At 40.6% G+C, this 27861-nt stretch overlaps 1 protein-coding gene across 1 annotated transcript in view; it reads right to left on the bottom strand.

Annotated features, from left to right (window-relative positions):
* b4galnt4a (beta-1,4-N-acetyl-galactosaminyl transferase 4a) overlaps positions 1-27861 on the bottom strand; it is a 165184-nt gene that overhangs the window by 45882 nt on the left and 91441 nt on the right. The window contains exons 3-7 of the mRNA XM_054775668.1: positions 22143-22241; positions 11523-11618; positions 10204-10294; positions 6407-6507; positions 3898-3965 (exon numbers count right to left, since the gene is read on the bottom strand). Of these exons, the coding sequence (XP_054631643.1) occupies positions 3898-3965; positions 6407-6507; positions 10204-10294; positions 11523-11618; positions 22143-22241 (455 nt within the window). The remainder of the gene's footprint in view (positions 1-3897; positions 3966-6406; positions 6508-10203; positions 10295-11522; positions 11619-22142; positions 22242-27861) is intronic.

The following is a 27861-nucleotide window of genomic DNA, read 5'->3' as shown; positions in this document are numbered from 1 at the left end:
TCAATTTATAAATAAGGAATCCTACTTTTTGTAAATTCACTTATCACGGTCAGGTCTGGAACCGCGCTAAACGAGGGTCGACTGTATAGGTCTATTGATGTATATAAAACAGTCATTCTCTTTCTGTTCTTTGTTGTTGTCTGGCATGCCTCGTTCCCTCGATGCCCTCAAAGCCCCTTCGGGTTGTTGCAGTTCTCAAGACTCAAGACTGCATTCGCCATGTGTCACAATGTTGTCTTATTATTACCAACTCCACTTACATTGGTCCATCATATCCATCCTTTTTCTATGCCGCTTAACCTCATTAGGGTTGCGGGTCAGCTGGTACACCCTGGACTGGTTGCAGGCCAATCGCAGGGCGCATTTGGACAAACAACCATTTACACTCACTTTCATAGCTATATGGACAATTTAGCGTCTCCATTTTGGGAGGAAGCCGAAGTACCCCATGCAAACTTCACACAGAGATGCCTAAGCAGAGATTCAAACCCATCTGGAAGATCTCCTGACTGTGTGGCCAACATGCTAACCGCTCGGCCACCGTGCGGCCCCAACTCCACTTACATTTATACTGTGATTTATAAATGTTACTTAAAACATTTGATGCTGGAGATTATAGATAAATCAGCAGCTAATGAGCATGCTGAATGCTGGCATGGCCGTTGCCCTTTAAAAGACAAGCGAGTGACTCAACATCTGTCCATGACCTTATTACATAATGATGTTGACCTTTTCCAACCCCTTTAAGATGCAAACCTGACCACTTGGGTAGGAGACAGCAGAAGGCAAAAGTCAGACAAATGCATGATCTGTATATACACATTCCAAGCTCAAAAGAAAAAGCGCACATGGACTTGCTGTGTAAAAAAAAACACCAATACTGTACATGGGCCCACAAAGGAGAAGATCAAACAAGGTTTTGCCTAATTATGCTCACATCGACTTTCACGGTCGCTTTGAAGCACTTCCCCTTCAGCATGTAATTCTTTGCAGCATTCAGACAGAGGCACATCAGACCTAAGTCACCTTCCACCATGACCTGCAGCCCGAAAGCCATATTTCCCCAGCCGTTTCATCTCTGGCATATGATATGTGGTGACATGTCAGAGGAATTATGAATCACGTTACACTTTGGGTGGTATTAAAGAATGAGAGTGAAGATAAAGAGCAGAGGGTTAGAGAGCACACGTCTACGCCACGTCGTCTGCCACCGCTCTACTCGAACAGCAGTTTTATAACAAAACATGCCCCAAATATGAAATACAAACACATATAGAGTGGCATTTTTTTGATGAAAAAAAGGAGGTTAAGCCACAATAGTTCTTTCACTGTATTACTGCATTATCCGTCCGAGTCAAAAATTCTTGTATGTAGTAACTGCTGCAGTTCGAAGTTTATCCCTTTTATTGAGGACTGCTTCTAATTGAGCTTCACCCAGAAATTAGGAAGAGTGCTGTGCATGGTTTGAACGGAATGGATAGTTAAGTTAATTAGTACATTTATATTGGACGTAACGATACAGCACCTGATAAAATGATATTTGCATTAAAGAAAACAGATGTACATAGAGAGCGTGAGGAATCAATTTTCTCCCACGTGCCTGCACTTAAGGCTCTTTCAAACTGTATTATCAAGTAGTGTACTCATGTTCCACATCACCACTTAACAGAGAGCGGTGGTTCTCAATTATTTTCTGTCAAGCCCTGTCCCAGGAGAGAGACATTTTTTCACACTGCCTTTATTTGAAATGCTATTGAGAACCTGATGATATTTATTTATGCATCCACTCCATGAGTTGCTGGCCCAGGCATCATCCAAGCATGAACAAAGACACTATACTGAAAGTCCTACCTGCTTCTTATGCCCTCTGGACACCTCATCCCACCATTTGAGAAGCAGTGACCAAGAGGGACGTCAGGTACAAATATGGCTCGACACATTAAATTCATTGAAATGTTGCAAGCAAAATGTTGTCATTTTACCCAAAGACAAAAGCACAGACAGCAAAACGTTTCCGTACGCCCCAGTTTTGGTCAAAAATGTTTGCCTTGGTTTTCATACACTGTCTCAGTTTTCATATGTACAATATAGCAGGTACCAAACCAGTCGGTTTGCCCTGTGCTGTATCATTCCGACAAACTGCCTTTGCATTTTTTATCGAATGCTATTGCTAACCTACCCGGCATGAGGCCAAACAAAGTTGAGAGTGCAAGCGATTTGATATGGAAGGTAAGAAACACTGGAGAATTCCATCTTGCCGGGATCTACGGGATGTCCGCACCAACAATAACTTCCATTCGCTGATCATTTATAATTATTTTGCATTGTTTTCTGCATGTAAAACTATAATTATTCTCTATAAAATACATTTTTGGTTTATAGCTTTAGGTGTCCACAACGGATTAATTTGATTAAGTCTGTGGGAAAGATCTGCTCGGTTTTCATACGTTTCAGTTTTCATCTGACCTTTTGGAACAAATTAATAACAAAAAACAAAGTATCAGTGTATAACATTTGATGGTAGGGGAAAATTGTGCTCCTGTTCTTGCTTGCTTTCTGTTTTGTATCAAAGCCTCGTCTTCCTGGAGTTGCTGTAACGCAGTCCCTACGATTATGAGTCTCTCGCTTCGAAAACAATCTGAATAATTTTGATAGTTGTTATGGTAATTTAAGAATTGGAAATCCTACTGCTGGCTAAATCTTCAATGTTAAAGGTTTAAAAAAAAATTATTTGAAAATGTCAGGTCTGATTTAACAAAGCTTAACGGGCCGTGTGCCCTAGTTTGCCCATGTCAGTAATACACAGTGATTCTTTACAAACATGATGAGAAGTTGTGCACAAGTGTGACTCAGTGCAAGTGCGTTTAAATGCGTGTAGTTTCATTCATCCCCACATCCAGCAGACCTCACCGTCACTCTGCTTGGATTTGCTTCTCTACAGAAAAAGCTCATTTTCTCTGTTTTTTTGGTCAAAATCAGGTGTTTTCGCTGAAATTACCTAATGTTCTACCGCCAATATCTAAAGACCCAAAAAGGCTAGAAACAAACTTTTTTTTCTGATGAAAGAAGAGCGTCTAAAGTTTCTTGAGATAGTTTCAATCTTTATGTACTGGCCCTAAAACTAAATATTCTGTGGGTCTTGAAAGTTCAGCAAAAATGCCCAAAAACATTGCAATATGGATCGCGCTGCTCTGAACATGGCTGACAACTACATTTTGTGTTTTGTTTGATGCATACTGTATGTGATATGTCAAGTAAAACTATGGAACAGTCACGGGGAACTGAGTTCCCAAAGCAATCGGTCGAGTCTGTCATGTGAGGTTGAACAAAATTGCACAATGTTAAATGTTTGGCATTGCACATGAATAATCTTTAGTGGCAAGTTGATTAAACCGAGATGTTTACTTAGACATTACTAGTGTTATAGTTCGTATTCGGTCAACAACAGTTGTTTCTTGTGGGTCCCAAGTTTGCACTGTTAGACTTGCAGGAGATCTTTTAATATAATAGCCAACTGTTTAAGTATTGTACCAGCTGGATCATTTAACGCAATAAAACAACAACCATTTGTTTGAAGCAAGCACATTTGCACACTCCTGTATTATTATCATGTGAAAAACACTCTCACGCTTTAGAGTAAACAACAAAAACATGTAATTAATCATAATTGAACTTTGACAATCCTGAAAACCTGCATTTATCCAGCATGACGATACAGGCAAACACAATAAATATAACACAATCTTCCTCATCACTTGCCTAGTTTATTCTGCTGCTTAAACAATAGAAGTTTGGGGGGGGGACTGTTGCAACTGCCACCCAAAAGTTAATATTTTGTTCTTTCAAAGTGACTTTAGAGAGAGCAAAAAAAAAAGTGAAAATGTCACAGGTACTTACTGCACAGACTTGGAGGACTGGGACCTGAACTTGCTGAACTCGCCCGGAGCGGTCCATTCTGTACCCAGCTGCAAGACACAATCCAGGACACACGGATCAGACGGGTGGTCAATACAGAAGCAGCAGAGCAGGGAATACGACTAATAGAAGCAATATAGAGCAGAGAGTATGACTCGGTGATAGCGGGCATTGCAGTAACATTGTGCTAACCATCCATAACACAGCAACAACACTGTTCGATCTGAGGAACACACCTTTAATGACAATCTGTATTATGTGTCTGTAAAACATTGTTGGAGATGGATATATAACCTCAGTGATGTATATGTCCTACTCAGACATTTTGCTTTAATGCTTGATTCTGACGTTCAAGCGTGTATAGAGTATATCTTCAGCTTACAAATATAGCAACTTAAAATATATTAAAAATCCCTCAGTGCACACGATTATTTGTAAAGTTATTCATAACCTACATCATTTCCAACTGCTTTCTTTGTTAATGTCGATGCTTGTCTCTTGACAAAATGTGTTTTATTGTGCATACATAAATTGACTCGAGCATGCACTGGAAAACTTTAACTCTCCAAGGCTACTCTTAAGTTTTTATGATGTTGTGATGAGCTCACTAGTGGCAGTGACAACTGCAGAAACTAGAGCATCAGAATCTCTTCTGAGGTTTTTCTGCTTTAGAGGAATCATCATTAAAACATGCGGAACTGCAAGACGCTGTTGGTTTCTGGCGAGAAGCAGCGCACCTTCTGTGCACGATGAAGAACTTTGACAGATAATAACGGAGAAAACCAGAACATCAGCAAAACTTGTGCATCCATGGAGGTGGAGAAAAGTTGCAACATGAATATAAATGGGTAACTCTATACAGTGGTTTGAAAAAGTGTTCCCCCCTTCCTGACTTCTTATTTTTTTGCATGTTTGTCACACTAAAATGTTTCAGATCATCAAACAAATTTAAAATATTTTCAATAACAACATGACTGAACACAAAATGCAGTTTTTAGATGAAACGTCTTATTATTAAGGGAGAAAAAGAATCCAAACCTACATGGCCCTGTGTGAAAAAGTCATTAAAAGTGATAGAATTCAGCTCAGTGAACATCTTGAAGATTAAAGGGGTAGTTTGGATTTGTTTGACATAAAGTTGTATGACATCCCCATTAGCATTGTAGTCCATCAACAGTGACTAACCCCCCTACTTGGAGCCCAGTTCTGGTCGGATTTCGGTGATGTCAAACGTAGTTCTGGTTAGTGATTGGGGTTACTGAAGTAAAGAGTTTGGCTTCTCAAAATAATATGCGTTCAAAAGAGTAACACATTGCATGACAAAAATGCCGACTGTCCACTGTTCGTTCGTCCCTGTCCGTGCAGTGCTGGACTTGGCCGTGATTCCCACTTCCTCTGGCCCCTGCTGGCCTGCACTCACACTGGGCCTTGGCCCGTTTGCTTGTCACATTACAATCATTCCACACATGTTCATGGAATTGTGCCGTACCCTGGCCCACCTCTTCCAAATGGACCAATGGGCACGGATCAGTCCGCTCACACTAGCCCAGTGTGCAGCGCTTTAGGTGTGAAGTGGGCTCAAGCATGGGTCGATTGGCCTAGAGCGTGTACGTGTGGTGTTCACACACAAAATGCCTTAATTCAATAACAAAATAAACATTTTCTCGCCTACATCTTCATTATAAAAATAACAATCATAAAATCAGATGGGTGGCATTACAAGAACGGGAGTGTGGCTCCAGATATTTACAGTATTTGAAAAGGCCACAAGTCTCTGAAGAAAGGAGAGGACAGCCTGTGGCTACCTCCATCATATTTCACCACTGTTAAATGTCACATCAATATTCACTGCTGACTAATTAATCTCAGCTCCCACAAAACCCGGTGACTGTCACGTCATGTTGGAATAGTGATGATTCTGTAGCTGAACCTTTGACTCTCAAACGCACTTGGCTAGAGCATTTCATATGCGGCAGTTTGACCTCAAGCGTCGCTTCCTTTGTGAATTCATTCAGAACATCTTACTCAGGAGACTTCCTGGATGAAGACCGGCACATTTTTTGTGGCTGTCAGACGCAACACGAGAAAACGGAAAGAGTTTTCTTGAAAAAAATGTGTGTTGGAGGTCTTTTTGGTGTGATGTGAATGTGAGATTATTAAAGAAGAAAAAGGTTAAATGCTCAGCGCCCTTCCTGTTTATTGTGTATACCTGAGTACTGACAGAACAGATGATATTCCATTATGCATGTTTCCTGTTCAACCAAACAGCAGCTGAATTCCACACATCAACAAACTTACAGGAGCCCTTTCCAGTATCTGCATTGTGTGCACATGTCCTCCAAAATGATGTCATTCCTGTCTTAGCTTCAAACTCAGTCTAAATATCAAAACACATCATCAAGCCTGCAGAGCATCAGAAATAATAACAAACGCAGATGCACTTGTATCTTTAGTTGGGATCTTGTATAAGGTGAGCCAGTTTATTCCTTACCTGTCCCACAAAGACCAGCATCCGGGCGTTGAGGGGACTCTCATCAGGACTCAACCAGAACTCTGAATTATCATCAGATGATACAGAGAACTGGAAATCCCCTGGGAAGATAATAAATGTGGCAAGTGAATAATGAGAAGAAGTATGGTCATGTTGGTCATTTATGGTAGTTTATTTTACATACGAGTAACCAAGTTTCATTGTCAAACATCATGTTATGTAACGAGACATAACGAGACATTTGAAGGATTCCACCTAACAGTATTACACAGAGATACACACTGAAAAAAATCTGGAGTAATATTTACTTTAAAAAAAACCTCAGTAACTTTTTCCCCTTATACAATCTAAGTAAATATTACGAGGGTTATTCTCATGGAAACGATACATCACCCAAGTACGATCTACTTGCTTTTTAAGAATGGTTTAAAAAAAAACATTCTTGTAAAACTTGTAAAACAACCTTGTAAAACTTATTTTGACTTAGACTGTGCTTGTAAACTATTGACATTTTTTCAAGTAATGCCTACTTGCTTATTAAAAACATAGAGTAATGTCTTAACACATAATATCCAGCGTATTATTATTATTATTTTTTTTTTTTACTTTCAACCTGGCAGTGTAGATAATTTATGACCATTTCTAATCCCATGGCGTCTCCTATGCTTCTGTGCCGCTTACGAGTCAGCAGCTCATACTTTAGCAGAAGCCAATCACGTGTCATAAGGAAGCTCTTGAGGAGGCTTGTGGAAATCGCAGGAGGTCGTTACTCAGTATAACGGTCTGGCACAGTGTCATCTTACAAAGAATGCTAAAATCATCATATAGCAGACTAACACTCAAATAATAACAATAATAATAATAATAGCAAACAACAGCTATTTTAACTTTTACTCAGCTTGCATCCCTCCTGGCAAAGCATTTCAATGACCAACGGCAGCCATGAGTGCCATGCAGCCATGCCTGGCGGGCCACCAGAGGGGACTCTGATGTGCCTCTGATGTCACCACATGAACTTTTTTTGTAGATTTTACTTTGTATTCTCAAAATGTGATCTACTGATCCTACTTAAGTAAATGTTACTGAAGTATCATTATTCAAATGTACATAACAAAAACAATATACACTCAGTCCCCTACTAACGAACATCCGACGTGCGAACTTTCGGAGATACGAACAAAGCCGACTAGTCTATATTTTCATGTGTTTTGCCTTATAAAGTCCATATTTATACTGCTACATGCTTGACCAGCCAGCCCATATTTACAGTATACTGTTACATGATTGACCAGCAGAGGGCACTGTGACAATGCTAATGGGACCATCAGCGGTAGAGAGAAAGCTACATTGTTAGCTGTATAATACAACCCGGACAGAGCGTGTGATTAAAGTTTATGAAGGGTTAATAGGCCTGCTTAATTGTACACCATCCACAGAACACTACCTCTTTTAGAAGAGTCTAACGATGACGACGATTTGTCCTTTTTTTCAATATCTCCTCCTCCAACTCCAGCACAACGACTATGCTTGACCACTCCTCTTCAAAGGTAAATAACATTTATCATTACATATTATTATATCATTTTTATTACTGTTATTTTCATTAATTATCCTCGTTTAATATTACTACTACATTCAAACTCATATTTACATACATACACATATACTGTATATGCATACACGTACATGTAGTACCTATATCATTGGTAATATTACCTTTTCCCCAACTTAAGAACAATTCGACATAAGAACGGTCGTCTGGAACCAATTGTGTTCGTTAGTTGGGGACTTAGTGTTTGGTCAAAGTACATACTTGGGAAACCAGAGCAGCTGAAATGTAAGTTCCACAGTTTTGTATTATTTCTTTCATCGTCTTTGTGACACACTTTTGCATGTCACAAAATGGCGACGTGCAAACGGGCTGAAATGGACATCAGATCGTGTTTTACATACAACAGACACGAAGAAAGTAATCAACACTATTTCCCTTGTTTATTCAATGTGTTTGCAGTACATGTTTATACGGTTGTCAGCTTAAAATCACTGTAGTCTGTGCATCATGCCCCTCGAAGCGACGGCACCCTCTCTGGTACCCCTTTTAGGAGAATCACCCACATAAAAAACTATAACAGTAACTATAACAGTGGATGGCTGAAAATGACAGTGATTACAGGTACAGTATAAGTCAACATTGTCAGTATTAACTGGTTTCAATATTTGACAATAATCCCGTTTTTTTGGTCAATGTGGATTGAGGAGGAATTTGTATGGATAACGGTTGCACGATGGATCTTGGTTCACCTTCTATCACTATCACAACGCACTGCCAACTGCTACCACAATAGAAACATATTGGTAAATTAGTGTCAGTGTCAATCATGATTAATCATTGTAGAGGCAGTGTTGCTGCTTCAATCAGTCCGGTCACATGCACTTAACGGTCGATCCCTCCACTGTTCACACTTCTATGTGAAGTCCCAGTTTACATGCACTCTGTAATTCAATGGTGGGCCAAATGCTATATGTGTCCGATAAGCAAGAGTGTGATTGTAGTCATTTCAGCTCGTTTAGCCGAATGCTGCCTGCCAATAGTTGTCACGAGCAGAACAGATAACGTAACTTTACAAAGATCTTACATGTTGTAATGTTCTAAGCAAAATTTCCCTTTTAAAAAAATATTGCCCATCATCCAAAATCCCTATGTGAGACAAGAACATATCTTTCCCTTTTCTGTGCATTCTCAATAGCCGCCTCGTGTTGGCTGTTTTTCACTAACAATGAAACGCCACCTATAAGGCCCTGTAAAAAAAACCCTCCAAAAGCTCCCCAACAACATTTTATATACATGCTATAACCATCTAGTAACAGGCACATTCATGGTAACATCTAATAATTACAATATTTTGGTCATTTTAAGCAATACTGGAACTTCTTTCCTGGGTGCATTGATTTCAAAGAGATCAATTAAGCAATTAACTCTACTACCATCAACAACAACATACAGAGAACGTTCTGCGTTTGCTACTACTCATCATGGCAGACTGCATAAGAGCTGCCACCGACAACTGTTTTGGGACAAAAGAGGATACAGAATCGTATCCTTTTGAGTCTGAATATACGGAGGATGAGCTACAGCATTTAGAAGCTGGGCAGGGAAAGAAGAGAAATGTCGGAGCAGACGGGGGCCGAGACAGTCAGGACCGGCATGACTTGGTGGTGTAAACGTGGAGCTTGCCTTGCAGACAGAAAACGAGTGTTTGTGCTGCTCTGAGTGGCACACACTATTACCATCGATGGAAAGGCTTCACGTATCTGGCGAGGAGGACACTGCTCCAAGAGACTCTTCACAACAAAACTTTAGAAACTTTTTTCCACCTACCCAAAACTGGAAAAGACATCCCAGGCCAGCTGGACCACGGCGAAAAGGGCCAGTGTGCCTCAATGCACACATATACAGCATTTATGGTGTATATGTGGATACAGGTGGATATGTTTTTACAAATACAGACCAAAATGGAAGGTAATGTAATTAAGAACTTAATGTTCTTCCATTTGACTCTCACAGTGTTGTCTTCTCTGTTGCCATAGTAATAACAGCAGAAAGTGGGTTTCAGGACACTGGGCGAAGATTAGCCTATGGGATGTCTGTCCTAATAAAATGTGCATTGGCTTTAGTAGTGATCTCCAACCCCTTGGAATTTGACGGCTGTTAAGATGGTCTACATTAATTTGAAGGACACTTGCTCAAAGGCCCACAGTGACAGAAAAGAGACTCGATAATAAGATGACCTGCTTACCATCTCTGTAAGGGTGAAGGAATCCAAAGATTCTCAGACCATAATTCTTCCACTTTGGAGCAACGGCCAGCTTCTTCACTGTCGTCCTGGTCTGCAGAAGCAAAGATAAATCGAAGTAAATCATTAAAAAGCCTGTGAGTGAACCCAAAGTGATCGTGTGCTAAGCCCCACCCATGAGCACTGACTGTCCAATCAGAGTAAGAAGCAGTGGACTTCTACGTAAGATGAAGTGGAGTCCTCAGGCCCAAAGTCACATAGAGAACCCTCTGAGTGCAATAGCTTCAAAAATTGCACCTTTTGTTTTAGATAATAAGGTTGCAGGGGAACTCTTATTTTACTCTTAAAGCGATAGTTCAGATTTTTTGACATGACGTTGCATGACATCCCCATCAGCGGTTTAGTGCATCAACGGTGATTTATTTAACAGTAATGATTTTTACAGACTCATTTAGTGGCTAGGCTTTGTGGCGCATCATACGGTGATGATTGAATCCACTGCTGGCGAGCTACAGCAGATGTCATGAGTTTTAATCTCTTCGTATGGGAATCCCATGGTCATAAAATAAAATCTCATCATCCGCAGCTTGAACTATTTTTATGCACGAACAGCAAACCCTCTAGAATGACCCGACTACTCACTACCATTTGTGGACTAAGTTGTCCCTTTGGGTTAAAATGAGAGAAATACTGAACACATGTTAACTTTTTCTTTCCTTCCACTGATTACTAACATTACAGCTAATACATTTCAATCAAATTGTAACATCAATTTATGTCCTAGGCATGCAGGGTTTTGCTATATCTAATGCTAATGTGAAGGAGAAAAAAACTGCCAATAAACAATAGAAGAAGAAGCAGCAGCTATCTGGCTAAATGAATCTTCGGTTCAAGGAGTAGGACGAGGAGGACGACGACAGTGGGAGCAATATGTCTGAACAAGGACACAAAAATGCTACAGTCAAACGGCGCCAGGACGAAGCACGGTCAGAGGAGTGAATATGCATGAGTCACTTAATAATTTCTCTCTTTGATCATTAAAATTCAAACAAAACTGGAACTTAGAGAGTGTTTAATATGTGAGAAAATGTTATTGCCTGTCTGAGAAAAGTGTATGAAGTGTATTGTGAGGAGCTTTAGAGCCTTGAAACATATAGAAGAACTGGAAACAAAAAGTTGGCTACTTCACGGAGTTCACTTATTGCGGGTTATTTTGGGAACCTATCCCCCACAATAAACGAGGGACTGTATATTACATTTTTTACATTTGTGCATTTTTTAGTCCCCAAAACAGAAGAGGCAGTACACCCCTTACGACTTACATGAGGATAGAGGGGAAAGTGCAGGTTTTTTCTGAGTTGGGCGATCGAGGAGCCACACCAGTCCTCAAACACGTGGAGGTTGGCCTGGCCCTTATACTGCAGAGAAATAATCACACAGACAGAACATGGTTAGAGTGGACAAGACAACGTCATTAGCAAGTCCAATAAAACACTAAAAAGGAACCCTGCAAGAACTAAAAACCATACTATGTAAAAAAAATAAAATAAATCAAATTTGGATCGGTAGTAAAAAATGATGGGAATGTGTCCTAACCACGAATTGTCGTGATACGAGGACCGCCTGTGCTGGTATTCTGTTCCATACGACCACCAGAAATGAGCACAGTGTAGTGTAGTTCACGTGGTCCCAATTAGAGAAGGTTGACCAAGCACATCAGCAGTGTCATGGGAGAGTGTAAACCGAGAATATTCAGCATTTAGTCAGAGCTCATCCTCTGACCATACGCTGACATTTGTCGACATTACACAGGGAGCACAATGAGGACAAATGGCACACATCATCCTTGAGGGACACCGCACACAAACCTCACACGCACAATAGAAAACTATTACAGTTATTACAACCAAAACAGTTTGTAGTATTAAAGTGCTAACCAAGTCTGATGAATACTGACTGGAAATGTTAAACAGCTGAGAATGAACATTGAAAATGATCATCTTTGGTCCTAAAAATATTGCGTTAACGGCGGTAACTAATTTATGTCATTAATTACGTTAACATGTTTAGCGTAATGAATGCGTGTGGTCTGGCGGCAGACGGAGGCACAGTGCAGCATCCTCACAAAGTCACGGAGCACATCAACATCAGTTCAATTCCAACACCATATATGTATTCCACTCGCAAGCCCATCTGTCGTTCATTCGTCCTGGGAACAACACTAGCTTCCTCATTCTCAAGGTGCTTTCAAGAACACTCCCAACTCTGAAAAACACAACATCTTTATTATGTGTGTATGTGTGGTCTGAATAAAGAGAAAGACAAAGAAAAACTATTAATGGATATTAAGTGGGCTCAGACATCCCAGAAAATACACTCAAAACATGTCAACTTAAATTGCTTGGTGTCTTTGCTTTGCTTTTGTTGTGGTCCGAGATTGATACAAAGTTGTCTGGTGCAGTTCTCCTCCATCAGGTAGCTTGTCCATTCATTGCATCCCGTGTCCAATGCCTTACTACCAGTTTACTCAGCACCAGAACCAGTTTATATTAACAAAACTTTTTAAGAAGGCCTAGAATAAAAAGCAATAATTTGTGGTGAGAATCTGGTGCGAATACAGTAACCTACTGTTGCAGTTTGAGTCAGAATGCTGTCAGTGGAAATGCTACAGTGTCCAAAATCATGAATGCCACGGCTCATATGTTTGTAACATCTTACGCCATTCTCCATGAACCAGGAAGTAGCCTGGTAAACAACAAACAGATGGACAAATACACAAGTCTATTGTCATACTTGTTTTATTTTAATGTAGAATCAGTTCCAGGGACTAGAGTACTCCCACTGCATCATCAATCAATCCATAGAGTCTAAGTGACCTCAAGACATAAAGGAAAAAACAGCCATAAATCATGTTGTGCTTCGGTTGATGGGGTGAGCAAGGAGAGCCTTTCTGCAGCCTACTCAGCCTCCATTTCTCCATTTAAAAGCAGGTCCATAGTGAAGAGAGGTGTCACGCTCCTACATTATCACACAGGCATTTCAACAGATGGCCTGACCCGAGGGGGAGCCTCGCATTTCGCCAGTGACTCCGTAAGGTCAGTGAATATCCGCACACATCGACAGCAATGCAGCATTTACAGCTCATGCATTAACCATGAGAGGTTTTGTTGAACAAATATGTCATCCAAAGCAGTCAAAATTGTTCTGAATGTTTGTGTCTAAAAATTCATCGGTCTAAATTGCTAAAGTAAGGGACCGTGTGGGTCAACAGAATCCAGTCAGGTATCAGAAAGTTGAGTGTCTGCTGTTTAAAATGGAGCACAGAGGTTCAAGGGATTTGGCAGACGGCTGTAGTACAAATAGACCTTATTAATAGACTTCCTGTTGGTGTTAAAAGGAAACCATTTTAGGCTTGGCCCCCTGCTCACATCTACTATTGCTCAAGTCCACTATTAATCTCTCAGTCACTCAGTCTCACAGAGACACACACACACACACCACACACCATACAAGAGTAGGTGCAGAGAGGTCATGGCCAAACTTATTTCTTGGGAAGTGGTGAGTGGCTAATTGGTTAGCAGGATGTCAGAAGTGGAACAAACACATGCGTACAAACTGTCCCCCGTTATCCTTTGTTTTCTTGACCCTGCTAGACTTCATCATTTGGTCATTTACACAGAAACTTATAGCATTCTGCTCCATCTTCTACAGTATTGCTTATGTGGAAAATAGACCGGGGTTTACTTACAGTATACCAACTTGGTGTTGCGGAATTGGCGTTAGTGACATGTACATGTATTTTCTCACAGGTAATCTGTCACATTAGCATATCAAACATTTTAGTTTTATCTAGTTACATTATGCCTTTTTGCTCTATTTTTTGTTTATTTTATTTCTGCATTAGCGACATCCCACAGCCACACTTTGGACACCCATGGGTGTTTGGCGAGCCAGACTGTCTTGCTTTCGCCAGGTAGGCTTCTTGTCACTGGAGGGGTTGGGTTGCATTATGGGGGGGGGGGGGGGGGGGGGGGGGGGGGAGTTTATGCAGCTTTCAGACCAGCATCTGGCGAGCATTGCACGGCGATACAATGTACAATCGGAGGTGCACACGGGGAATACTTCGAGCAAAAAACATTTCCTGACTTTCACTTTTAACGTGCACCCCTACTCGATAAATATAGCGACCATGTCACTAAATTGTCAACACGGATCTCTTCTACGTATGAGGTGTGTTATGATGCGGAACCGGTGATCGCTGGTGCTTGTAAAGTGCGTTCAGCCCTTGCCGCTCGGCAATTAAGGGTGCAGAAAAGCCCGAACATCTCCATGTTTTGATCTGACAAACCTTAAATAACTTTGATCAAATGTAGAATTACTACAGCTTCTGCTTGGCAACAGCTGTTAAACTCAAAAGGAAAAAACAGTCACACGTCATTCACTAACGCTGGAACACAGAGGTAGGTTGAATTGCAAGGTCTATAGTGTGCGTTAAGCATTTAATGTGCAGTTGCAATAATGTCTTCCACAACGCCACTTCCATATCACGTGATATCATATAGTAACGATGCCATAGTTCATAATCTGATGCCCTGCCCTGTTCTTGGGAGAAAGAATGCAAGATGAAGATGCTAGATATGAAATACAGCTAAACAAGAGAAGACGCATTTTGTCAGTTTCCTCCTACATTTGTCTTGGCGTATCGCCCCGCGTGCTGCTGCCCAAAATCTCCACTCTCAGCCACCCATCTGGTTGCACTATCAAGAAGAGCACAAATCAAAAATTCTCACTCCTCCAAGTCTGGTGCAGCCTGCTGCATTCATGCTGGCATCAGGCACTGACAAATGGCTGTTCATTGCACCCACTGACGAGGAATCGCACCAGCTGACACTGTGAATCCCATTTGGATCAGGAAAGTGAGACATGATGTTCCTGGCAAAAGGTACACCAACGATATATAAAATATCAACCCATGCACACATCCCAGGATCAGAAAGACATTAAAGTGTATCACAACTCTTACTACAGTTTTACTGAGTTGCTTAAGTTACGATTACCGGTGTATGCCATTTCTCAATTAAAATGTATCCAGGTGATTCTCCTGAAAGCGGTACCAGGAAGGGTGCTGTCACTTCGTCTCTTACATTTTAGCTGCTGTGATTTCCGAAGTATAACACCTCAATGTGTACCAAATACATTCTGCTTCATCCAAAACAAACTCCGACAACATAGTAAACAACACAGTCCGCAAAAATTCATTCTTTATCTATGCTCCAGACCAGGCTAAGGTCCATCCCAGCTGACTTCGGATGAGAGACATGGTACACCCTGGACTGGTCGCCAGCACATACCTGTATAAACAAACAACTTTTCACATTCTTCCCTATGGACAACTAACCTAACATGCATATTTTTGGAATGAGTGCGAAAGCCGGTGTACCTGGAGAAAATCCACACACACACACACACACACACACACGCACACACGCACACACAGGAAGAACATGTAAACTCCACACAGAGATGCCCAACAGAGATGGCCAACATATTAACGACTGGACCACAATGTGACCTAGTCCGTAAACAATGTAGCTAAAATTGAATCAAGGAAGACTACCTGCAAACGAGCTGATGCCTGCATTGACGCATAATATGAATTTCAAGAGTATTTCCGCATTATTTCTCAATTTTTTCGTCAATATTCAGACAATAACCAAAGTGACACTGATTGAAAATCAGAACTATGGCATAATGTCCATGATACACATTACGATCCTGTTTTCCGCTAATCTATTTTTTCTAATCAATACACTTTGTTTTACATCAAGTTTTCACAGAAGGTGAAGTGTTTTCGTCAATGCTTTGACACAACACAATGGTGAATTTCGGAGTCTGAAGCGAGGCCCATTATGTGTATGCACAGAAAAACTAACACGGCGAGGAGCTCGTTAATCTCACTAAAGCACATATAAAAATTGTTTAACTGATTTATTTACTCATATAAAGTGCAAATTGGGCATTTATCAAAAAAAATATAAAGAAAATAGAGCATTTTTCCTGTAAATGTTACATTTGAGATTTCGGTAAAAGTGAAACGGTGAAATATACCAAAATGTGATTTTTTTTTTTGCAAGTGTTCTTCATAAACAGAAACAGAACAAGTGATACTTTATTTTATTATGCAAATTTATTAGAAAATCACTTTTATTACTACTTTTTGCTTGCTATGACCCATCCTTTGTTCCTACATCATCTGCCCATGACCATAGGATATAAAGACAAACACAGCCGGATTAAAGTGCAGACAGGTAGGGAGGAGCAGTGGTCAAAGCAGGGATAATACGAGGTCATTTGAAAGAGGAGAGCAGTAGAAATAGAAGACAAGATTCATGTGATCTATATTCAAGACTCATCAACTTCTGTAATGGGGTTTGTATAATCTGCCATCTGCTCACTGATTACATGTCTTCTGTCATGGCCGGCATTTCCATACAGAAGACGATGGCACCCATTCGTCCATCAGCGGTCCTATCGCAATAAGACGCTTGTGATGAAAATGAGACTTCTATAATCTGATTTTTGATCCAGTATTTGGATAGGCAGATGGATGACAGACATGCCGCAGAATAAAAATCATCACGCCTCTTGTTCTCTGCTTTAGTCACACTTCGATGTTGAGTAGCACCTCATGCAGCTTTTTTTTATATTACATCCATAAAAACATGAGTGTGCTTGTCAAACAGCTGCAAGGCTTCTTATCTAGCCTCGGCTTACCTCATGTATCAGAGAGAGCATTGCCCATGCTTGGCATATTGCATAATTACAGAACATTTAGGCCGATTCTTTGATCGTTGTTAGTTTTGTGTGTCTTTAACATCAAAACATCAATGCTACAACAGTCCCCAAAGAGTTATGTTTGTTGCATGTTTAACAAATCAAGAACATCGGTGTACAGTAATATCTATGAACTCTTGACTGCTTTATTACCACATCACCATGACTCGCTCATAGCTTCAACAGCTATACTTCCGGTTTTCCCCTAATGCGCTCATGATTGCAACATCATCTAGAATCATCTACAATGATTGAAATGAATGATGACAAATGTTTAAATAATGACAGTGGGTGCAGTTGAACGTGATAATGTGTAATGGGCAGTGGAATAACTATCGGTTTCCATTTATGGTGGCTGCTGACCGAGAGAAGGGATGACATTAAATAGATCCCGGACCTTGGCCTGGTCTGGAGCAGGCTATAGCCACAGAATAAATCTTTACGGTAACTTATGTCAGAACATATCCCACTTTTGTGCAATAGGATCATGGATAAATTGAACCAGGATAACCAATAAATCCTGGCTTAATTCCTTATCCTGGTTTTGTGCAATGGACCCCAGGCCATGTTATAACTATACACATACAAGTCATAGAACGTTAGGGATATTTGACTTTCTCAAAACAGGAGACACTGTCCGTGTAGCATTTTTGAAAAGTAAGGTGATTAAACAGGTTTTTTTATTATGTACGCATTTACATCAAATGTGCATTCACAAAAGAGGCCAAGTGGCTTGATGTGTACACATGTGAATCAGTGCCTACATACATAAACAACACATGTTTATGTATATTTTCTTTATCTAACAGGGATACCCAATGAAGAGTAAACCCTTCTCACAATTGTGTGGCAAAAAGGTTTTTTTCCAGTGGATTTCAAGGCAGGTGCATGTGCCACTAACAAAGCGTGAGAGAGAGAGTTCAAATCATTGTTAATTTTGAGCATGACTGCCTGTCCTGGTATGGACGACAACACTATCTGCTTCCTAGTTGTGAATGTGTATGCTACACTGTTTATCTATGACATTGCCAACAGAGAATGACTTTGAAGAAAATCTCTCACAGGCAGTCTCTGGGGGGTATGATTTCAGTAGGCCCTAGTGCGGTGATACCCATGGACAGCTACCACTGATAATACCTGAGCTTCTTGTGGTGCTACACCAGAGTCTGTTGCAACCCTAACAAGTATAGAAACACAACGCTCCTGTTGTTCAAAGTTATGTGTTGTTAAAACTAATTACAATCAGTAATTACAAGCAGCAACCTCCCAGTCGACGTCTGGCTCTTAATATCCTGATATTCGAACAAGGCTGTACATAATAATCACTCATTCATTTACCTTCTACTGCTAATTCCCATTAAGGCTTGCAGGTGACTGGAGCCTATCCCAGTAACTTGGGCCTTAGGTGGGGTTCACTTTGGACAGGGGCCAGCTAGTCGCAAGAGATAATATTTAATGTTTCTATATTTAACTGCCTGGCCTAGCGGTTAGCATGTTGGCTACACAGTTCGAAGATCTGGAAGATTTGGAAGATTCTGGGTTTGAATCTCTCTTGGACATCTCTCTGTGCAGTTTGCATGTTCTCCCTGTGCGTGTGTGGGTTTTCTCCGGGTTCTCCGGTTTCCTCCCACATTCCAAAAATATGTATGTTGTAGGTTAATTGGCAACTCTAAATTGTCCGTAGGTATGAATGTGAGTGAGTTTGTCTATATGTGCCCTGCGATTGGCTGGCGACCAGTCCAGGGTGTACCCCGCCTCTCGTCCAATGTCAGCTGGGATAGGCTCCAGCATACCCCCTGCAACCCTAATGAGAATTAAGCGGCATAGAAAATGCAACATGAATAGTTAACTTCTTGTTAGGAAGAAATAAGTGAGAACACTTAAAGGTTTCGTCCCTGGGTGGTTGATATCATCCCTAAACACCTCATCTGCTCAGGCATTCTATTTCCTGAGGTGTTCTTAGTGCTGACTCCAATTTCAAGATGAGCTTGGACATTAGCTTGTGTCTTAAAATGCCCTGTTCAAACAAAAAATATGCATTTATAATGTACATTTAAACACAAATTTCAAACAAAGTTGTTCAAATTGTTGGATATGATTACTTGGATATCTAGAAGTGCTGTAACTGCCATCTCCAAGTCCATCAGTGTCGTTTTCCATACACAATACTGCATAAAAAGGAAAAAATGATGCTATCATTTATTTAAATGCTTATTGTGAATCGCGTCTAGCAGTGTTAGTGTGAGCTCAGCTCAAATGTTACTAAACGTTACCAGTGTTTACATTACGTTCATTTCAGAGCCTGTGTCAGGTGCTTATGGATTTGTAGACGTCTCTTCCACCACATATACATGACTGCAGTCATGACATTCATTATATAGTTAAGACAAACACACTTACCCACTCGACTCCTCGAGTTAGATGATGGCACAGGTAGCTAGCTCAAGGACTCTAAATGAATAGGACTGTCAACTCGGCATCCACTTCCCCATATGCTCTGTGCAGGCATGGCTGCCATGATGGTGAGCAGAATCCAGAAACATTGGATTGTCAACATGTACTTGGGACACTGTTGCGCCATTAATTGTGCCAATAGAGGGTCCAAAAGACCAGATTTGTCATGTTTCAGGTTTCCCAAAGACAAAGACAGGTATGTGTGATAACAACATTGTAGATTTATAACACTGGTTGTTGTAAAAAAACAGAACAGTGGACAAGACTCAAAGTGTGTATTGTGTGGGACTCCCACACAATATAGCTTAAAGCTACTTTGTTTCTGTGGGTGATTAGTTTAATTCATAACAAGTCTGTGATGATGATGATTTTGGTTATTGTCTATCAAATGTATTAACAATGCCATTACTGACAAATGTTGCATTATGTAAATACTTCCATTTAATTATCCATGTAATATAAGTACCATAATTTCCGGTGTACAAGCTGCTACTTTTTTCTTAAACTTTGAACCCTGCGGCTTATATAGCGGTGCTAATATGTGGCTATGCTCTGATCTCGTGACATCTCCTTTACTTCAGAACTACTACTAATCATTTAAATACTGTGCCGATCATGAGTCAGTGGGGAAACGGTAGCTCTTTCTTCGGCAGGAGCCAATCACAAGCTATAAGTGACCTCATGATGAGCCTGGCAAACCATTGTAAATCACAGGTGGTCATTACTCAATCTTATAGTCTGACTCACAGTGTCATCTTTCAAAGAACACTAAAATCATCACACAGTAACTTAACAACAAAAGGTAGCTAAGAAATATAGTATATAATGACCAATACGAGTTTGAAATAAAAAAACAACTATTTTAAGAGATTCCCATCATGCATTTCGTCTCAGCAAAGAATTTCATTGGACATGGCTGCTGAGGCGCTGCAATGATTCATCAGCTGCCTCTTCCACCATTCGCAGTCCAAATTGAACACTGACGATGCTGTTGATTCATATAAAATGATGCACCACCAGATGTGGACATTCATTATGGCTGACATCACCACATCAGAAATACCCTTTCTGAATGTTTAATTAAAAAAGCAGCCTTCATCGATATATACTGTATACTGTACAGGAGCGTGGCTTTGAGTTGAAGTCACAACGTGAGCATCCTTTATCTGGAGAATAGTGTGTAATAAAGGTGCATGCAGCTTGTATGAATGGTCCGGCATGCCTGTGTGCCAGCCGTCAGGCTGTGACAGCTGGCATATGGCCCTACTCTACCTCCACCAGCCACAGCGTACGCCTCTGACAGCACTAGGTCCCTCGGACCTCTGCCATTTTGGCTGTGCACCACGAAAACAAGTTAGTGCCGGTAATTAGGACAGATCGCGAGCTGAGAGAGCAAAAGACGAGTTGTTGTGTTTTGCAATGTTTGACTGAGTCCACTAAAAGGCAAATTATTATTATTTGACTGCAGTGCCTTCAGAAATTGAGTGACTGCTGAGAAATGTTGTCACTGAGGCACAAGGCAAACAATTAACATGAGTACATGCAAAATACAATGACATTACAATGACATTCGATACAAGTGTATCAAAATATTAGACAGTTCACAGTATGATCCAGTGCAATTCTACACCACGACAAACTACCACTACTAACCAAAATAATACAACTTATTATTAACGTAATACCTCACTGAAAGGCAGAATCTGTTGATATACAGTAGCTGTTTACACTCACCCCCTAAACCTCACTCTCATCCGGGTCACAGCACCAAAGCAACCCGCCTGGGTCCACCCTGGGTTCGAACTGAGGTCGACAGAATGAAAGTCGGGAGTGCTAGCCAACGATCTAAAAGCCCTGAATGCCAAATTGACGTCCAGCGCGACTCTTAAGGTTCAGGGAGTGAGGTGTACCAATGTACATTCGCACAGCCACGCTGGGTACACCGAATGTAGGTAGGATTGCAAGGTTTATAGTGTGTCTTTCTGTGAAAATATCCCATTTTATAAACGTGGACTCCTGTGGCTTATAGACAAGTGCGGCCTTATCATTTTTTCTCTCTTTAAATTTGGTGGCTGTGGTCAATAGTTCGGAATGTATGGCACTTGAAAAAATGGACTTATTTCAGCTTCTATAGCTTTAGTTTATGTTCTTGTTGCTGTAAAACATGCCCCCTCTCTCTGCTTCATCTTCTGCTCATGTACTGTATATAATGTTGTTAGGAGCAGCGCCATAACACTCAATCATAAATACTGGTAAACTTATAGTTCAGTGTGACTTATATATGTTTTTTCCTCTTCATGACACATTTTTTGACTGATGCAACTTACATTCCAGGACGACTTAGAGTCTGGAAAACACAAACTCAGTATCTTTAATGGGAATGATCGTCTGCGTGGCAGCGAGGAAAGAAAAGCATCGTCTTCTCGATGATATTTTGAGGAAGGAAAACACTTTCATGCAATAGTAACAATCTTCACTGATAAGGTTAATTACTTATAAAACGTTGATGCTTGTATGAGTCACCATGAGAAGTTACAGTTGATGAGTCACAGAAAAAAGCACTGGACCTCAGTGCCTTAAAATGGGAGCTAAAGTGCTCACCTGAAGACAATTCAGGGCTCAGCGAAGATCCAAAAATAGGACAAAGTAATTACCTCTGGTTTCCATGGCAATTTCTTATGGTGCTCAGTAAGAAACTTGCTGATGTGGGCGTGGTCTCTGCTGTTGGGCACTCCTGCGATCGGCTCATCTTCCTTGAAGAGACAATGAAATACAACACGCTTATTTTCTCTCAAAACATAATTCAACCTTACGCAAGGAAAACTTGATTTTAAGTGCTATGTATAATCCTGCCATCTACTCACACATCCATCTATGCACGGAGGCGCAAAATCCATCCATCATCATGAATACTCAATAATAGAGATGAAGTGCCATCATTAGCTCAAACCGCAGGCCTGTCTGGTTGATGGGAGGGCTAGGAGCTTAAACTGTCCATTATGCTCAGCTGAGAAGAGCACACGCTTAAACCCATGCTGAGGGTCATTCCCCTTGTTAAAACCCCTGTGGAACCCTCTTCAACACTCCTTCCACTCCAGCCTATGACTGGGAATTTTGACAATTTTAACTAAAAACATTTAGTAAAATAGTGTACCGCTCTTGAGCTCAAGACCAGGCTCGAGAACACTCTTGGATGGTCTTGAGAATGGTCTCAAGAACAAAGAACAAAGATACCACACATGTTTCACACTAGTCTCTTGAATAGTAGCAGAGCATTTGAGTCACACTTTAACCGTGTTATTATGAGCTATGAGGGGTTGCGTTCAAAGAGCCCACGTCATTGAAGTTGAATTACCATTTTTTGTGTATTTTCTGGGATTCCCAAGCATGCTTAAATGCAGTAAGTAGTACTTTTGCATTCAGAGTTACGCTGTACTTTTGAATAAATCATCAACTGAATCATCAACTGAACCACCACGGAGAGCACAGTGCTAGTTAGGTCCTGCTCCGACACAAAGAAAGGAAACAATTATGCGTGTGTTCATCGTGTACGTTATATGAACCAATAGGTTTTATGATTATGCTTCACATCAAAAGTGAGTTACTTTGAGTGTTAGTGATCACTTCAATTCAATTCAATCCAAACAAAAAAATGTCCTCGGGGGCCAATTAAAGGCCCATAGAGCAGCGCACAGACAATGTAACACTATAACCATTGCACATAAAAGTGAGACAGATGTATAAAATGCTAAAGTACTAAATCCTTAAAAATAAACACAGAAAAAATACAGGAAGGATTCAAACAAAAATAAAAAATATATATAGAACTCGTAAATCACTACATCACTACATTGGTGCAAATCGCCAAGCATCATTTACCTGTATAAATAGGCAGTGAGGAATGCATTACAAATGTTTAGGGTTGAGGAGCAACACAGCTTTGGGCATAAAGGTGGCCTTTCTCCTCTGAGTTCTGCAGTCGGAGAGCGAAGCCGGCGGCCTGATGGGAGCCACTCAAACTTTGGCAACAAAGTGTGTGAGGGGTTTCGTACAACGAAATAGAAAGATTATTTATTTAGACCACACATACACGCATAATGAAGATGTTGTGATGTTCGGAGCGTCCATGAATGCACCTCCCGTGAGAGTGGTGGAGAATGTGTTGTTCCGAGGAAGGAGAGAATGGAAGAAGACGTGTTTGTGAGGTGGAGATACATGCATGGTGTTGGAATTGCACTGTTGTGTTGTGTTCAGGTCAGAGTAAAGTTATAAAGAGCATCACACTTTGTGTGACTGTGTGAACACGCTAGACTGTGCCTCCGTCTGCCATCATAACAGAAACGTGTGGCTTGCCATGATGCACATGCCTTAATTACCCTAAAAAAAAAAAATGTATGGAATGGATTAAATAATTTATGTGCCGCCATTAAGGAGTTATATTTGACAGTCCTAATTATTATATATTAGGACTGTCAAATGATTACACATTTTAATGAAATTATCACCATTTGCCACAGTGTGAAATATGCCCATTTTTGTATTTTATGAACAGAAAGACAAATGACAAGACACAGTAATACATATTGTATGTATTAACATCTCCAAATGAACTGAAAATGTAAAACAAGCTAAAATATACCAGATGTCTGAAAATGTATTTGCATAATGCGAGTCTCTTTAATAGTAGCAGAACATTTGAACCACATTAACCGTGTTGTTATCAGCCATGAAGGGTTGCGTTGAAAGACACCATGTAACTTGGGTTGAATTCACATGTTGTGATTATTTTCTGGGATTTCCAAGGACACAGACCATGCACTTTTCTGTGTGTTGCTGTACTTTTACCTTGCTCGTGTGAAAAGTAGACGTTTTTGACAATTCCATCATTTTGGTGAAGAAGCTCACAATGCTGGTCAGTGTGTAAAGTCTGGACATGTGCGATTCTAAACGAACGCTGTTGGTCCATTTGTTCTTTTCCACAAAAGTGTACATTTAACATACAGCTACAGCATCCTTATATGTTTCTGCTAAACTCATATGTTAAAAAGGCTATTCAACAGACAGTTTGGGATAAAACCTGAGAGGACAAGCAGTGTATTAAGGGTGAAGGGACATCGTTGACTTCTGGCCCACCATTAATATTACAGCGTGTTCATACAGGTGCATGTGAACACTGTCGACAGTAAAAACATGCTTTCAAAAATGCAATACAACAAACTTTACATCGATCTCTCCTGCTGTTATCATTTACCCTGTTGACCCAGAGAGAGCGACATCGCCCCTAATCTCCCGTTACATCAGGGAGAGCACAGCAGAGCTTTCTTTTTGCAGCCTTGTACGGGGCATATTAAATCTAATGGTCATGTGAAGGGCAGGACAGACCGTCGGGGAGCAAAAAAGTTCCCAGCAATGAGGATAAAAGCCTGCATCGTTCGTATGATAGGACCAAGGGAGCAGGACTGTTAAGTAAGTGGCAAAGCATCCTCCATTTAGCAGAGATGTTAAAAATGCATACGTCCCCCATGACGAGTTTGAGACATTTTCATCACCCATGAATCTTTGTAGAGAAGCTGGCTGTATTTGCAAAAGATTTTTTTTTTTTTTTAGAGCAGAACTAGTGATGCGACAGCTGTCAGATGCTGAGTCTTTGATTACTTTTTTAACTTCCAAGGGAGTCAGATGAAGGAGGGTGAGAGAAGGTAATGATACAAAAAATGTGACAACAGGCTTCTCTCCTGTCTGCCAGCAGCACTTAAAGAGCCTGATGCATCTCACTGACGCACTCTTTAACATACACAAACATACACCGCGGAGGCACACGTACAGACGCTCGTGGAAGGTATTTTTGCTGCAGTGTGTATTTTACATAAAATAAAAGCAGTAGTCAGATGTCAAAACATGAAAATGGGAGAAAATGTTCTTACATTTAAAAGATTTCAAATGTGTTGGTAATGTTATCAACTCAACAAAATCTATGATTAATCAAATGATATCCCTTTTTGGTGAGGAAAAAAGAGGAAGAGGACAAAATAAAACTCAGTTTTTAGAGCAATTGTTTTGTTTGGATAAAAATTTTATGGATTAAAAATCTTAGTTAAAATGTTGTGCTCTGTATGACAGGTTGGACTCTTGATTTCTTCAGGGTTTTTTTTCTCTGTTCTGCCATTATTTTCTGTTATGTTTCGGGTCGCACGGTGGTCTAGTGGTTAGCATGTTGGCCACACAGTCACAGTCTGGAGATCGGGAAGACCTGGGCTCGATTCTCCCTTGGAGAATTGCATGTTCTCCCCGTGCATGCGTGGGTTTTCTCCGGGCACTCCGGTTTCCTCCCACATTCCAAAAATACATATGTTAGGTTAATTGGCAACTCTAAATTGTCCATAGGTATGAATTTGAGTGAGTTTGTCTACTGTATATGCGCCCTGCGATTGGCTGGCGACCAGTCCTGGGTGTACCCCTCCTGTCGCTGAGATAGGCTCCAGCATACCCCCACAACCCCGATGAGGAGAAGGGGCATAGAAAATGGATGTTATGTTTCCTGTCCGGCATCATTTGCAGTACCTTTACTCTTGTTATAGTAGGATCAGGTGGAGAGCACCTAGTTCTAACTAGAGTGCTATGTAGTTCAATTCTTGTTTGAAGAACAATGGTGAGTTTGTTTCTTAAGTTTAGAATGTATAAATTAGAGGCTAAGTAGTTAGCTCTGTAGAATGCTATGTGTAAAGTGGGGGCTGTCCCTGCGGGGATCCCGGAGCCTGTGCATTACAGTTGAGTTGTAAATAAAGAATCATGTAAGTGTGAAGGTGACTATAGGGGTGTTATTGCATGTCTACAGGGCTCTAATAATGGTAGAAATCATATTTAGAAAGCCATAAAAAGATTTTCTATGCTTTAACTACGCAAATATTCCATTTAGTAATATTGAATCCTGGAAAGTCACTTTTCGTGGCTGGGTCTGGAACCAATTAACCACAATAAACAAGAGATGACTGTATATCCGATATATACTGTACCTTCTAAAAGAATGATGAAGTTTTGCCATGCATCTTTATTGTGATGACTTCTTGCAAAATTTGCTGTGACATTGTTGTGCCCTAAATAAACCAGGATGCATTAGACAAACTATTAGGTTGACAGCTAATCAGCTTTCATTATTGGGCCAGCCAGAGGTTGATAACTGTATAACGGATGATATACGATTATCCGTCCACAGTTGGGATTTTGTATATTCATTTTTCCAAAATGCTCGCTCAGCTCCATCGACCCATAGTCTGCTTATCAATGCAACTAAAAGGCCTCAGTTTAAATCACTGACCTCATATTACACCACATCCTGCATACTGAGCATCGACTAAACATGTTGGCGAAATCCTGTCATGTAAAGCAAACTACAAAAATGTTACATTACTTCAGTGTCCAAATTAGAAGCAGGCCTAATTTTTTCTGGCACTCAGCCCAGAACTGCATCATCATGTTTCACTGGTAATTAAAACTGATGCTAAGGCGCCTGTTAAACTGTCTTATGTATTAAACATTACATCACGGCAAAACGGGGAAATAAACCACACGAGTAAAAGCAACTGTTTATCAAATGTTTATAATGCTATCAACCTAATGACTTTCACTTCTACAAAATTAATCATGATTTAAAACAATGTGAAGTGGTAACATTTAAGTTCAGTGGAATTTGATACTGGCGGTTAAACTGAGTTGCTTAACTGTATAAATGTCTCCAATTGACTGAATGGTTGATTAGCAGGCTGAACAGGAAACCTTTGACTCATCCATCCATCATATTACTGCACTGGGGGCTTTAGCTGTTCCCTTTGCACATGTTCACGCAATGCACGTGTGTCCTTGATGATCCAAGACCAGAGAATGAGCCAGAGTGTCCTAGAATATCAATGAGCCTAATGAATCTTCCTTATTAAACACAAACAAGTACAGGTCTGCTGGGAGGGGTGAGTCAATGTGCTAGACTGGGAAAAGGAATGAAGTAGACCAGAGATCTGGGGCGCCTCTTCACCCACCCACCAGGATCACCTTTGCACATGAGGTAAGCTCTTCAAAGTCCACAAACCAATAAGTCGATAAGTTCTGTAGGAATAATGATATGGCCAACTTGTTTCATCTAGCAGAGCCGCTGGAGTCAAAGATGCTTAGATAATTACCGCAATTTCCGGTGTGTAAGTCGTTACTTTTTTTCTCATGCTCTAGATTTATTACAGCTTATGTTTGGACTACTCAGACGGCCAACCTTCCACTATCACCCACGCGCTTTCAAAGGCTGAACAACTGCGTAATGAAGAGCTTTAGCTGAAGCTGAATGGCTAATGGACAAGCCAATACCACAGACAAAGGTGACACAAAGAG

This window comes from Dunckerocampus dactyliophorus, chromosome 5 (genome assembly GCF_027744805.1).
Source record: "Dunckerocampus dactyliophorus isolate RoL2022-P2 chromosome 5, RoL_Ddac_1.1, whole genome shotgun sequence".
NCBI classification, from domain to species: Eukaryota; Metazoa; Chordata; class Actinopteri; order Syngnathiformes; family Syngnathidae; genus Dunckerocampus; species Dunckerocampus dactyliophorus.
The sequence above is the reverse complement of the archived record's forward strand: the minus strand, read 5'-3'. Positions and strand labels throughout refer to the sequence as shown.